General features: G+C 35.3%; 1 protein-coding gene across 2 annotated transcripts in view; it reads right to left on the reverse strand.

The window, feature by feature from the left end:
• Nucleotides 1-14,929, reverse strand: part of PRKD1 (protein kinase D1) — a 116,928-nt gene that overhangs the window by 45,937 nt on the left and 56,062 nt on the right. For both annotated transcript variants that reach the window (XM_015631592.3, XM_015631591.3), the window contains exon 2: nucleotides 13,086-13,224. In XM_015631592.3, the coding sequence (XP_015487078.1) occupies nucleotides 13,086-13,224 (139 nt within the window). The remainder of the gene's footprint in view (nucleotides 1-13,085; nucleotides 13,225-14,929) is intronic.

Below are 14,929 nucleotides of genomic sequence, written 5' to 3' on the forward strand. Positions count from 1 at the left end.
AGGGCCTCTATTATCACCAGCATGCTGAGCTGTGATAGGTCAGCAGCTGGATGAGATCAAATTATAGATGCAAATCATACTGACCCTCGATAATTCACTTCCTCTTCTCTTGCCTGGTCTATGAAATCATGATATAAATGTGAAGATACGGTCTTCAGCGTCTTGGACACTCCAGCCACACAACACACTACAACATGCTACGACATCTCCTCAGCAACTCAGCTATAAGCACATCACTAAGCCTTTCCCATCTCTCTACTTGTCTCCTTCAGATTTGCCATCTACAGTTTCAAGCCTGAGCTCCTTCTGTTCCAGACTTTCGTTCACGGAGTTTGCATAGCATATTTACCTACAGCTTTATGAAGAATACTGTGATTGACATCTGATTCTTTGCAAGTGAAATGATCATGGAGAATGTATGTATGTATTTATGTGTGTGTAGGAGCCTATTCAAGGATACCCACCAAAACTGGAACACTACACCCTACCAGCTTCCAACAGAACTGCATGGGGCCCTTTTTGCTATTGTGTCTCTAGCTTAAATTTGCACCTGCAAATATGAAATCAAGAAGCTGATGGAAACAAGATGCTCAGTGAGTATGCACTTCTCTCCTAGGAGAAAACAAGCAAGACCCTACTGTTAGCACCCTCCAGACATGATAGCCATGAATCTTGGTAACATATATGTGAATTTTAGAGATGCAAACTTTTTGTTTATCAAAATAGACTTTCCTGAGGTTGTTTCCAGAAGCATACAAGTAAATAACCAAACCACTATTAAAACAAGGGATATGTACAATAATAAAAACAGTCTAAATCTCAAACTAGCAAAGGATTTATGTATCTAAGTTCATGACAACTGCATTGAATAACCTAATGTTATGCCTGTATCTAAGTTCTGTTTTGCATCAATGATGCTTACTAAATTGGAAGACTGGAAAGGAGTTTTACATTGATTCAATGGGTAATTTTACAAATAGTACGAACAGTGCACCAAAATCACAAATAACGTAATAAAAATCAGTAACTCGGTCAACTTCAATTTGTTTAACATTTTAGATAATGGATTTAAAATATATTATCTTAAAATATCTTAAAAAAAAAGGGGGGGGGGATTGTGAGAAGTAGATATATTTTTCTCTGTAGAAGCAAACCTGAAATCAAAATCTCCCATGAGAAGTTTTGCCTTAGGAAGTGATTTATAAATTAGGTCTTCCTTTTAAACTTCTTCCTACCATCTAGTTAGTCAACTTTTTAAAATTACATGTCTATGAAGTTTTTCATACTGCCATTAATGTTCAAAGCTTTAACCTTCAGAATATTCCTGTTATTCACTGAAAAAAAAACAAAACAAAGCCCTGCTGATGAAGAGAAAGATATGAATATTTTTTTTCCAAAATAAATTGAGGCCTTTCTTGGTAACAAAACCTCCTGTAATCAGGCTTTGACAGAGTACTGATGGGGTGAAGACAATTTTGTGGCTGTATGTAAAATTGGGCTGTAAAAAAAGGGGCGCCTCTAAATATGGCTATAAGCACATCCTAAAAAACTAATTACTCTGCAGAAAAGTTTGCAATATTATGTTCTTAATATGACAGTGTTACACTGTTAACTCTCAGACTACCTTGTCATCATCTATTTAAGCTTTCCTAGTATCACCAAAACACAGACATTGAAACTGCAACAGTTTTGACAAGACTATTTCATCAGGTCTATTAATGACTTGGCTGTTAATGGCTAGTACTCCTTGTTCCGGGCTCAGTAGCACATCTATCATTCACCACACATGGAAAGTAAAACATGAATACATTGCAAATCAGAGAAGCAAGGTCTTGCTTTCAGAAAGAGGCAAATTATTTACTTCACCAGTTTGTGTTCCAAGCCCAAAAGGGCTTTGAACTATAAGCAGAGGTGAGATCCTGCTATTATGAGTAACAGAGGTTCACATAATGGCCACTGTCATCTTGCATCCACGCCTCTCAAGGCAGAAGAAACCATCAATCACAAGACTAGCAATATCTTGCAGCTATGAAAAGCAGGCCTTCTCCTGCTACCTTCTCCCATTTGGAATGCATTTAAGAGTAATGTGTTCTGTTAAGTTCCCACAGGCATTTGTAACTTGAGTCCTTACAAGAAGTCCTGGCATCCATCACTTGAAAAATTAATATAACTCACAACTATACACTACTAAACTTCAAGCACTGGTTAAACAATAACAATTTATGGCTGAGTATACAGCTCAGCTGGACTAAGGGAACGGAAACCATTTTATTCTTTCCAATGTTCCAATCCTGGAAATCAAATACAGTTTGAGATTCCAGAGTTTCATTTAAGTTAGCCGAGTTCTGGCAATTCATACAGGCCAATGACTCCATATCTGATCACCATCCTAAAATCTGAATTAAAAACTAAACTATAATTTTCAGGACCTTAACACTGACTAGAAATAATCACTTTCTAAAAGCTACACATGTGCACATTTACAATCATTCTGCTTCTTTATTTGTTCTGCTTTGAAGTAGGGAAAATTTGAATCCATTAAGCTTTCTGGATATGAATGTATTTTAGTACTCTAAATTTACATACAGGGAAAATCCTTCTAATACAATCAATTTCATTTTGGTTTTTTTACCTATTATTGATTTGTCCCAATGTTTTAGGTAAAACCAGTTCTAATTACGAATGCTAAATTGACATTCTGGGGACAGAGGGAAAGATACATTTTGAGAACTGAATTTGGAACTTTTGAGCAGAAGCCTGCTACTTGCTAAATGCAACTGGCACAGGCTAGTTGCAATTTTTTTATAAAACCCAGACTAATCAAAAGCTGCATGTCGTCAATCCTCCAGTGACAGAGATACAGGAAACCAAATCACCTGCTACAAGGCTGGTGCTGCACCTGGCCTATTTGATTTGGAAACATGAGCTGGGGTGTCCAAAAAGCCAAGGAGAGGGGAAAAAAAGGTCCCCAAAAAGAAAAAGCAATGTCAGAAAGAAGTGGGGCTGGAAAGGTGAGGATGAAAATCCTGCATACAGGGAAGATGCTGGAAATAGGGGAAGACCGCAGAGATCAGAGAGATGGAGGCCACAGAACCTCCATGCATTTTGATCAGTGATGCCCAAGGTTGGTAGCTGCTAGCGGTGGCACAGTGTGAACAAACAAGACTTTGTGCCCAGCCTTCCATGGCCAGCAGCTAACTCCTTACTGACAGGGGCAGTGGGAAGCTGGCAAATGTAAGGCTGAGAGGGGAGCAAAGGAGACGGAGTGGGAGGCATCCGAGTAAGGCTCTCATCTCTTTCTTTCTTAAATCCCGGTATTCACTCTGTGCTGTTGTTTACACTGTCTCATCAGCGACATGAGATTTAAGTAATAAACTGAAGGAGACAATAAACCATTTGCAAGCATTTTTCTAGTGCTAGCTCAGAATTTTAAGCAGAGTAATAATAAAAGATTAAGATCTATGAGTCAGTGTGCTTGATTCATCTGCACACTCTGAATTTTTAAAGTTCAGTTTTGATGTACTTCTATTTATTTGTGAATTATTGCACAGTTTCAAGTCTAAAAACTATACAGCTCACTAGGTTTAAGTTAATTTGAAATCCCATCACTCAATTCTTTCATTATTTTTCACCCAAGTGGAAAAACAACAACATCTTACTTCATAGCTTCAGGCCCTATAAATCACAAAACACTGCAAAGGTATCAATTTAGCACAGTAAAAAAACATTAAATACTCTGCAGGTTTACTGGACCTATTGATACATTGCTCAAAATTGATTCTGACTACTAGCACTAAGGAGCAACCTCAAATGATAAAAAAAAAACCCAAAAAAAAAAACCTCTTGCTCCTTTTCCATTCTCTGACTGATCTAAATTAGTATCTTCAAGTAAATGCTATGAGTCCTTTACATCTTTATTTCCCTTGACTTTTTTTTTTTAATATTCTTCACAGTTATTCTTCAAGGATTCTGAAAAAAAACTCAAAAAGAATTAATAGCACCTGTAAAACATATTTAATTCCTGTAAGTTTCTTTCCTAAAAGGTTAAGTTTTTTTTTTTTGTTATAGGGTGAATAAATGCTACTGGTTAAAAGTATGATGGAATTAAAAGTACAACCTTGTGCTGAATTCAGTACAGAATGATGGAACCACCTCTTCATACATTAAATTATTTTTAACAAACTATAATCTTAACTATCTGCAAAAGTTTAGCCTAAGAATTCATAAACATATACCATGACAGAACAAATACAGGTTGGCTGTTTTGGGGTTTTTGCAGTTTTATTGGATGCCCACAGGCTCTGATGGGATGCACCCAGCAGCACTGAGGAACCTGGCTGGTGTCCTTGAGAGGCCACTCTCAGCAATCTTAGAATGATCATGGTGATCAGGAGAAATGCCCAAATTCTGGAGGAAAGTAAATGTCATTTTCACCTTCAAGAAGGGTGAGAAAGAGGATCCAAGAGAACTACATGCCAGACAGCCTCACCTGAAGCCTTTGGAAGGTGATGCAACAACAAATCTCAGTATGACCACTTCTGGAATATACTTTAGTGTCTGTCTGATTAATAATGCTTTCTTAGGATCTCAGATCTTTGATGAGATCATCAGAGATGGAACAGAAGCATGACTGTATATAACCATTCAGTTTTCTCAGCCCAACTGAATCTTTCTGGGGTAACACTAGAAAAGGGAGAAGGGAAATTAAAAATGCTAAAGAAACACACTAGATGACATAACCTGGAAGAAATAAATTAATTGTTGTTCTGAATTGCAGTTGATTTTTTAAAATTGTTTACAGAAATTCAATAATGACTCATTACGGAAATCTCCAGTGCCTGGCCAGGTAGATCAGAAGGTCAAAATTACATAAGCAAAATGTTTAATTGCTCACTAAAGACAGCAGAAGTGTTCTACTCACAACATGATTACCTAATATTTCACCTATGCACATGAATAACTAGAAATGAACACTAGGAAATGGTGATACTAATACTCCCCACATGACACTCTGTGTTTAGTTGCTGTGAACAGCTGTGACATGAGGAAAACCACTAGAGGCATAGAAGAGACTTACATATAAGGAGATTAAAAGCCTGGAATTGCTTTGTTTGGAGAGGAAATGAGTAAGAGTTTACTGGACTCAAGAAGAGGAGGAAGCAAAAAAAAAAAAAGCAACAACAAAAAAACCAAGGACACAAACATAACTGATGCAGAATAACCTTCTGCACTACCAGTTTACAGTGATAGGAGTCTTTATGTCCTAAGAAGCAGAAAAGCTCTCCAAACTTCTTTTTGGCAACAAGTCACATCTAAACTATGTTAACAGAAACATTCTTGGGGCCTCTTTAAAAGCCAGAGTGAGCCAGGTTCCAGCTGGAATGGCAATATCTCCAGGCTTGAGTCACACTACCATTGAGATATAAAAAACAGCAGACTGTAATCTGTGTCAGTTCCTCAGTATCCTTCTCCTTAGCTGCCATTTCAAACTGCTATATTCCCCAAGGGAAGGAGTTTTGCTTGTTTGTGCTCAGACCTCTTTTAGCTACAAACCCCAAGCACTTCCTAGAGGATGTGTATCTTACCACAAAGGGCTGCAAACATAATTGATTGGAAATTACTATAAGAAAGTGTATTTCTATTTGCTCTCTCAAAATCAAGGCCAGCAGTCAGCCAATGGAAATAAACTCAATGAGTCCAATAGTGATATGGAAAGATGTGTTTTTTACATAAGCCATATTTCATACATACATTTTCCTGACATACATCAAGGAAAATGTATGTAGAATATACTGCTGACCATGTGAATAAGTTGTCTGATGGACAAGTTATTCCAAGTGCATTACCCTTTATTTTTCAATGTGCTGAATCATTTATAGCTACTCTCTATTCAAGATCACCTCTATCATTTAACAAACACACTGATACAAATGTTTCATCAAGCATGTACTAGTCAAAGAAACTATTAAACAAATCAATCAAACAAAATCTTGTGTGACAAATCAAAGAGTTTTCTGCTTGGCTGAAGCAAGGCTTGCTCTCCTTTAAATTTGCAGCTAGTGAGAATAAACTGGGGAGATAATTATTTTATGAAAGGGTATGGCATCTGGCAAGGAAAAGAGAATTCCTTGCATGATGACACTTTTATAATTAAATCTGCATCAATAGCAAAAACAACCAGCAAAATATGAAGAACTGGGAAAAGGAGAAAAAAAAAATGAAGTTTTCTTACCCAAATATTAAAATAAAATTCCATAAAGAAATGAATTTTTTTTTTCCAAATATACAACTTCCACTGAGCCCATAGCAGTGGTCTCCAAAGTGAGGTGCACACACCCCGGGTGTGCAAAAGACAATCCATTAGAGTGCAGAAGGAAAATAATATAAACTTCAGCTACATATATAGATTTTAAATAAATAAATACACACATGTTGAAGGTATATGCTTGAAGATTTTAAGTGATGAGGTGCACAAAAAGAAATTTGGACTTTACTATTCTGTCTAAGAAAAGTTCAAGTGCCATTAAAGACACATCTGTGAAATAATTTATACCTATACCATAGATACAATGAAAGGCTTAAATAGTAAATAAATATGTAAAACAGTAAACAGAGTTGATACATCCTTTGGTGAAAATACGTTTTTTATTATCATGCACTTTTTTCCATCAATGCCTTTTTAATTGTAAGCTTTCCATATTGATTCCAAATACTAATCAGATGACAGCATTGCATTTCATGTCTAAATAAGCACAGAAATATCCATTAAAATACTGGACAAAATACTGCAGGCTCCAAGTTTCACTCATCACCTCTAGTCTTCTAAGACAAGGTCAGCTGACATGGGGGCAGCTGAAGTATAAATCTTGAGTAACATATTGAGTTACTGTTACTAAGTGGACTGTGTTAAACTTGGTCAAAATTATGGTATCTAAAATCTCTTTCAAAAGGGTAAATGTGATATGCATCATATTAAGAAAACTGAGCAAAAATTAATAAGAAAGGTAAAAAAAATGCCTCACTGAACTAAGTATACTTTAAGAATTTTTAATAAATTAAATAATAAATAAAATAATAATAAATAAATAATTAATTAAATCCTTTAATAAGGATTTCTTAAACTCCAGAGGCTTTAAAATAAATATAACATACAAATAAAATCAAGACTTAATTTGGTCCACTTTGGAAGCTGGTAGGCATTTCTTAATGCATTAACTGCAATTAATGTAGCTAATCAGCTTCAATTACACCTTTCTTGAAATGCTGGCTGTACAACTTACTGAGGTAAGGCCTGGTAAAATGGTGCAACATGAAATATGTCTCTTTTCAGTGAAAGCATGTGATAGGAATACAAAAGCATACAAATTACTGGATCAGACAAAAATCTACTAAGCTCGGAACCCTGTCTTTAAAAGAGGAGTTCTGAAAGCAACATCAGCATTCTCTGAAGCAGAGAAGGTGCAAAGGTAGATGACAGAAGGGCAGTGACATTACAAGCCATTTTCTGTTCTGCTGCTACACCTGACACTTTACTAGTAATGCTTTCCAGATCATTCATGAATGTATTTAACAGCATAGACTTAAGCACCTTGCTGCTAACCTGCTTCTACTGTGGGAACAGCATGCACTTCTACCCTTTGCTTCCTAAGTCATAAACATTATCCATTTGAGCATTTACCCTGCTCTCTTGTGAAAGAATAATTTCTTTATGAACATTGGACTGAAAGTGTTTGTATTAATCCTGGAAAACCAAGTGAAATATCTCAAACGAACCGACAATTTCATTCAAGAGCACACAAACCGAAAATTTATTCTCTCAAAAAATCAGACAATTAGAGATGTACAAGGTTGAATGTTTGATCTGTTGGGTAGCAATGGAACAGTGACCTCTCATATATAGGCACTGTCCAGAAAGTAAAAATTAACACTATATGGAAAAAAAGTCAATGAGGCAAACATAAACAAAAAAGGGAAGAATCTTTCCAGCCTGAGAACTTCAAACACAGTTATCTATCTGAAATTCATGACCCAAGAACAATGTTAGACTAACAAACAGTGAGGAATACAAGATCAATCCACTTTAACCTAACCATGAATGAGCCTTATCTCTACAGAAATAAGAAAAATGACAGCTAGAGAAAATTGAAAGAACACAGAGGAAAAACTCTTCAAGATTTCATCTTGGACAGAATAAAGATATTTGTATTTGTCAAGACACCAAAAAAAAGCACGTTAACATAGCCATGAAGCCACCAAGAGAAGGAAGCTCTTCAATCACAACAAAGCAAATTCACAAACTGTGACCAACTCCATAAGTACTATAACATTATGTTCAGAGATATCATAGTGTTTCATCTCAAGTTGAACTAACACCACAACCCAGTTTTGTGTTGATAAATGGCATTTACTGTAATTGTATAGCTATCCACAGCTTTTATTCAGCCCAGTATATTTTATCACAGGCAGTATAAACTGCACGGAATCAAAACTAAAGATCCACATCTAACAACCAGGTGATCTACCATCTCTGTGATATTACAACAGAAACAGCTTCTTAACAAAAGCAGTGGATCAATTCCTGCCCTCATCAGCTCAGCAAGGGAACGTAAAATAGCTGCTATTTAACTTTCTTGCTTCAGGAATCCTGCCAAGTTGAGCACAACTGCTCACAGCAAGCAGATGAAGTACATTCCACTAATTCACACAAGATGCTAACGTTTCACTGCCTGCTTTCAAGCAGCAGACAAAAACCTCTTACATCTCAATGTAACTTTTCCCAGTAAAAACAAGATAGAATTTTTATAAACAAACCAGTATTAAAACCGTAAATAATTTTTTTTTCCTTCTATATTGTGAATAGACTTGGCAAATTTACACAGCAGTTTTTAATAAACTTCATGAACAAGGTGCAGAAGAGGACAAACTGTGCTGACAAAAACAAGTCTAAAGACATCTAAAGTAATTGTTTCCTTCAAAAAAACAGAACTCAAAAAGAGAATACAGATGTACAGAATAACAGCAATTCTTATCTGTCAGCTTGTTCTATAGAGTCTGTGCCTCCATTTAAGGGAAAATAACAAATACAATTATTCTGAAAAAAGTCAGATACACAAATGAAGGGTGGCAATTGCAAGTGCAGACAGCTTTAAATAATATCTCCAACACATCATTAATTTCAGAAAGGAGCCAACTCATCTACTTTCCAGATCTCATGTAACTAAGTAAAAACTTGTTAACTATTTAACTTCTCTGGAAAGAAAGGGTACAAAGGACAGCACGTATCATTAATATCAATTCATTGGCATCAACAAATTGGAGCTGAAATAAATTATTCTTATAAACTAGTCAAAACAACACAAGATCTCTAAAAATCTAGGTGTTAACTTAAGGAAGACAGTTTATCACAGCAAAAAGAATCCATTCTGTTAAAATTTATTGTGAATTTTACATTATGCTTTTTTGGTAATTAATGTTTGCCTCCTTTATGTCATGAGTGGAACAAGAAAGTTAACTTTTCAGAGGTCTAGTTGAAGATTTCAGCAAATACTACTTCATCACATCAAGACTGAAGTGCATTTTTCAACTTAAACTCACTTTACATAAATATGCCTCCTTCTCTTGAGCAAACAATAAGACTACATTTTAGAGAGAGAGAGAGAGAGATAGAGCTCTAAAAAGATGCAATTTCTGGTTTCTATTCCTTGCAGCCTTTATGAATCTGTGACTACTCATTTCCAGCCATCTTTAAGTGTAAAAATCATCTTTGACTACTACTTCTGTACCTTGCTTCCTGATTTTGGGCTGCCTACTAATTTTTGATGGTATTCTAATAAAATGTATATTCCTACAAATATACTTTGATAAAATCTTTTCTCCAAAGATTTAGATCCTTTTCAGTCTGACATACAATAGAATTAAGTATATGTTGGATGCAATGAATACATTAATGGAGATTTCCACAGAAGCAGTAAAGAATTTTCCTCCGTTGTTCATCTGAAGACAAGATGAACCTTCCAATATTTTGAAGAAAAAATTAAATAGAAAATACACAGCTAAGAAAACAGAAACCTGGTGAGTTATATGTTACTGCCAGAAGGGCATTAGTGATACTGTTCAATGAACGCCCAGGAGTGCAGCCTAATAAACCAAATGTATTCAACATACAAAATTTTGGTTCTAATACATTTCTCAAGCATTCCCATATTCCTATACAAACATTATTAGAATCCCAGAAAAAAACTGTTCAAACAGGTATTTTAAAAATACCTAAAATAAAAGGAAGAAAATAATAGAAGTAAAACTAAACCCATATTTATTAGGGCTACTACATTCAAAATTAAAGTTCCTTTTTCCTCTTTGAGTGTGCAGCTAAACAAATCTCATACACTCAACACACAGTTTTGCTTCCACTCTTATAATAATGCCTGACCTTTCAGTTCCAAAAAGCCAGAATCTATATTGGCACTGAACCACAATTCATCTAGCTGACTGCAACAGCCTGTGCTTATCTCCTCTGGAGGAGTTAGCAGACACACACACAACATTTGTTCAGCACATGACTTGATTCTTGCAGTCCATTAAAAATACTACATTGTATTGCACCAATGCAAAATGCAAGTAATAATGTTCATTAAGAATACAAAAGCACAGCAGGTGCTGCAATATGAGTTGAGAAAATTGCTCGTGTTTCACCAGAAATCTTTTGCTCTAACACAAACTGTTTCTGTTATATTGCATAACATCTGCAGGAACAATTTTCTTCACTAGAACAGACTAAGGTGTGTCAGCTACAGCAAGCAACACTCCTCCCCTCCACGTTTCTGTAGATAATCTTCAGCTCTTTCACAAACTTGCAATATAAGCTCTAAACCAGGAAATAATCATATTTACTAATCCTTAAACTGCCAAGAACTTAAGTGCAATAGGGGGAAGGGGAAAAAAATATAAAAATATATATATATATAAAGAAAGAAATATTATGGGTGGTCCAGCTTTTTTAATAAAGTTTTAAGTAAACTACAGTGAGAAATAGAAAATGCATACTACTGATTGTATAACCCTGAATATCAGGACTGACAGTTCAGCTTTCTCTGCTCTGACCAGTATTGACCTGAGCAATAAAAAATGAATGCAGTCGATCAGTACAGCGTTTGACATCAGATATCAGTGCCTCAGGGGATGCTGACCCAAAGCACAAGGAATTTTCAGCAGCAAAACCATAGCAGTAACAGTGTGTTCTACTGCCTCTTTTGGACATGACATTCAAAAACAATTGCCATAATATACCTTGAATTTACAGAACTTTAGAATGTATTTTCTGTTTAGTTCTCTATAACGAAGGCTAGAAATAAAACTCTTCAATCAGTTCAACATCTGAACACATATTTAATTTGTCCTTCCACCACTCAAGCACTCAATATCATACACTATAGTGCTGAAGGCCAATCTCTTCTGTTTTCAGGTTTTCTTAATCCCTTCAAAATAATTTTTCAATGTATATTATTAAACAAAGAAAAATACTTCTTATGGCCCTGTATTTAGATTTTGTCCTTTAATTAAAAAGGAAATATCCCATCTACACTACAGCTACTTTGGTATGCACTATTGCCTAAATCCATAATAATTTTTGTCAATGACTGAATATTTTTCAATGAAAAACTGCCTGCATTAGTTTGAATAATTCCCTAAACATTACAGATTGTTTGTATAGTTCTTTCTCATTTTCAGTGTTGCAGAACTGGGAATATTTTCCCCCTTTTACATGACTCAGGAATTGTCTGCAAAAATGAGTTGCTGCACTTAGTTGAAGCTCACTTGGGGGAGGACACTAATGCTTTCAAGTGTTTATCGAGGAAAAGCTTTTAATTTGAGACATCCAACTAAAGGTTTTCATTAGAAATAATGCCATCAGTCAAGGCCATGACATATTAGAAGTTTCATTTGCTGTCCTTTGCTACTAAAGATTTAAACAGCTATTTGCCTAATTCTGGCAAACTAGAAAGTATGTGATCTACACTTCAAAAGCATATAAACAACATATCAAATAAAGCAAATTACTCAAGTCCTAGTTAGTTTTTTTCACTGCATCACAATTACTGATGTGGAGTGATTATGTTCTGTGGGAAATATTCAGTTCAGGTCACTGGTATCTTTTTGAAAGAGAAAAACTTGTTTCCTGATATGGAAAAGATGAACAATGACTTACAGGAAAGACACACATTATTCCTTATTTCACTTTTTCCTATTCTAATCAAAGAATGTGGAATAGAATCCTACACAAGAAAACTATGTTTAAAAGCTCAGTTGGCTTAGATTATGTGAGCTAACTCTTACTTCCACTCTTTTCAGTATTCATTAGAACTTGGCCTTTCTCTTCACAAATCCTACACTCTTCTACAGCTGCAACTTTTACTTTCATATGGCATATATGTCTCTGTACTTTTAAGCATCTTTCCAGATGCTCTAACTGCATGTTCCAACTGCAAAAATTCCATCTTCCAAGTTTTACTTGCCAAATAATATCTTTACATCTTTACACTTCCAGCATTCACTCTATTGCACACCCATTCAAACTTTGCACCATTCCTAGTCACACAGCTCATGTCTTCCCACATCTAACCTTTTGACGAGCCCTACTGACACCTAATGACATCCTCAGACTTCCTCTGTATTTGAGCCACATAATTGTGCTCTCCCCTTCCTCTAATAATTAAAAAAAAAGAAATCAAGTGAAGAGTCAGAGCAGTCTTGGCAAGCATAATTATGCAGGGCTTTGAAAAAGCAATTTATTTCCAGTGGACATTTTCATAACACTCAACATAAAGCAAAAAGCTTATTAACATTAACCTGTTGCTTAACTAGTAATATGGATGAAAGGGATTGTTACAAAATACATAGGGCAACAGAAAAAAAAAAAGAAAAAGGCATAATATACCTATATACGTCTGAGAAAGGAATCAAGGAAAAGGAAATTTTGGTTGTATGGACTCTCACCTATGCTGGGTCAAAATCTAACTGGGAGAAAACTGCTCTGGATATTTTCATTTGAAAAAGAATGACAGCAATTTTCATTGGTTTTTAGTTACCTGATAAGACAACTTCAACTAGGTCTCCTTCTTGGATATCTGCAGCTGATTTCACCAACTGGAGAATGTTTTCAGAGGTAGGGTCATGGCGGAAGAGCAAGATTTTGTCGTACATTCCATAAAAACCACATTCGGGAAACTGCAAATACAAACCCATGAGAATTTACTATGTTGTCAAGCACATAAATGTAAAACACAAAACTGTAAAACACTATTAATGTATATTTTGTAAATTTTGAGGGCAGACTGGACTGCTTCTCAGAATGGTATCACATAGGATATATACTTTTTCTTCTATGAAAATATTTATCACTAGATTCCGAAAATGTTTCTTCCCCCAAGCAAGTAAGCTCATTTGCTGTTCTCTTCCTGTGAACAATGCAGTGTCCATTAGGAAATGAGACAGAATAAATGTATCCTGCAGCCACTGCTAGTAACTTTTTCCTCACACAAGTTCCTGAGTAAGATAATTTAACTAGATCTGGAGCAGGTGTTTGGACTAGATGTCCTCTGGAGTGCACTTCTAGTCTTCATTGTATTATTCCATGATTCTATGATCTCTCCCCAGATGTTTGCCCAAAAGATGCTTTCAAGCCAAAAGAAATATATTTCAGCTCTGCCTAAAATGCAATGCTTAAGCGACAACTCAGTATGAAATATTTCTTTTTTGAGACTGAAGTTACCAGGCACATAAAACAAAGTTTCAAAACAGTATTTCAAAATTTAATCATAATCATTTGTTTCAATGCAGAGAAACTGGCACTTCAAAATCAGATTAAATCCTGTTTAAATTATAAAAGGTTTTTTAAAACTCTGAGGTTTTACACTGGAGATTATTGTCCAGGTAACTTTTTTCCTTCCCAGCCTAAAGAGCTAAGACTTTGTTCTGAAAACACAACCAACAAACCCTTTCTATGTTACAAAAGAATCGACTCAATTTTACATCAATGCATTACTCTGTGTTTTGGCAACATGAATTAAAAAAAACAATGACAAGTACAGCCAAAGAAATAAACTGGTATGTTTTGAGGTTATAGAAACACAGTGGCATTCCTAAGAATTTTCTTTTTTAGAGGTAGTGAAATACTATTCTTCAAAATGAGAGCTGCTGATCCTTTTGAAAAACTGCAAGATTTTTCTCATTTCACTGGATTTCAGAAATACCACAGGCATTTCCCTCTAAATTCATTATGATTTAAATTCCCATTCCATTTGCTCTTTTCAAACACTTCTGCTTTTTCTACCTAAAAAACAGTACTACATATACTATGTATGTAGAATTATATGTATCATGAGATAAAAGTTACTATATTCTCTAGAAAAAAAGTAAATTCAATCACAGCATTTTATGACAAATTACATACAAGAAATATATTCTTTTTGAATTAGTTTTCCCCAGATACACTACTTTCACAACAAAGTCATTTTGACGGTGGGATTCTTCAAACATTGTATAAGGACCAACTGCTGCAACAGTGACAAAAATTCCCTCAGCTAAGCTTACTCCTGCCACCAATAATGCTGATATGCACAGACCAAAGTAAACAAAAAGAAGCCACAATGCTGCATGGTATTACACCTCCATAAACAACATAAACAGCATTGCTAAACACGAGGCAAAACAGGGCAACTATGGTGTTGGAGCAAAGTTCTCCAACACTAATAGAAAGAATATTAATATTAATATCAATATTAATAATAATTTCAGTATAATAGCTACTTAAAGCAGAATTACCAGAGTTGAATGGTCATTTTAATTGCCATCATGAGGAAATACACTACATCTGTAAGAACCAGAAGTGGAAGACTGGCTTACATGGGTAACAGAAACAGGATGTATTTCT

Source organism: Parus major, chromosome 5 (genome assembly GCF_001522545.3).
Source record: "Parus major isolate Abel chromosome 5, Parus_major1.1, whole genome shotgun sequence".
NCBI lineage: Eukaryota > Metazoa > Chordata > Aves > Passeriformes > Paridae > Parus > Parus major.